The following is a 946-nucleotide window of genomic DNA, read 5'->3' on the forward strand; positions in this document are numbered from 1 at the left end:
CTCCTCTCCTCACACCCTGTCTCTCTCTCTCTCTCTGTCTCTCTCTCTCTGTCTCTCTCTCTCTCTCTGTCTCTCTCTCTCTGTCTCTCTCTCTCCCTGTCTCTCTCTCTCTCTGTCTCTCTCTCCTGCTGTAGATGACTGTTGCTGAGGGAGCTTCCAAGGCTCTCCGTAGTCTGTATGGAACCGAGTACACCAGTGGCCCTGGAGCTGCTACCATTTGTGAGTACAAGACCATGGCTACACCAGGGCTGTGTCCTTATGCTTTAAATAGCCTGCTATTGAGAGCTGCGGTAGCTACAGTACATCTCTACATTTGATCATCCAGGATATGAACCCATAGTGACTGAGTGATTAGGCCCATGTCCTCTCCTCTCCTGTCAGTCTGTGATTGGATGTATATTTAGCTGTGTAGTGTGTAGTGTGTAGTGTGTAGTGTGTAGTGTGTAGTGTGCTGTCCTTGCTATAGCGCGATCCTCCAGGATATCACCCATAATATGTTCCTCCTGATATCTCCTCCTCCCCAGACCCTGCTGCCGGTGGCTCTGACGACTGGGCCTACGACCTGGGGGTGAAGTACTCCTACACGTTTGAGCTGCGTGACACCGGGCGCTATGGCTTCCTGTTACCTGAATCTCAGATCAAGCCCACCTGTGAGGAGACCATGCTGGCCGTCAAGTACATCACCAGCCACGTGCAGAAGAACCTGTACTAGAGGGAACCAATCAGAACCCCTCCACTGCCCAGCAGGGACACATGTCATGTTTTCTCCTTGACAACAAATAATAAAATCCTCTCTGATTATAATGCTTTCTTTTGTCAATTAGTTGTTGAGTTATGGTCCAGACAGAGTAAACTAATGGACTGAGTATAGAAGCAGATAGTATATTCTGGTCCAGACAGAGTGAACTAATGGACTGAGTATAGAAGCAGATAGTATATTCTGGTC

General features: G+C 48.6%; 1 protein-coding gene across 1 annotated transcript in view; it reads left to right on the top strand.

Annotated features, from left to right (window-relative positions):
* The window catches only part of LOC112074819 (carboxypeptidase B-like), a 17,572-nt gene extending 16,768 nt beyond the window's left edge, over positions 1–804 (top strand). The window contains 2 exon segments of the mRNA XM_070440688.1: positions 135–219; positions 525–804. Of these exon segments, the coding sequence (XP_070296789.1) occupies positions 135–219; positions 525–712 (273 nt within the window). The 3' untranslated portion in view covers positions 713–804.
* The last annotated feature ends 142 nt before the right edge of the window (positions 805–946 follow it).

This window comes from Salvelinus sp. IW2-2015, unplaced genomic scaffold, assembly GCF_002910315.2.
Source record: "Salvelinus sp. IW2-2015 unplaced genomic scaffold, ASM291031v2 Un_scaffold2834, whole genome shotgun sequence".
NCBI classification, from domain to species: domain Eukaryota; kingdom Metazoa; phylum Chordata; class Actinopteri; order Salmoniformes; family Salmonidae; genus Salvelinus; species Salvelinus sp. IW2-2015.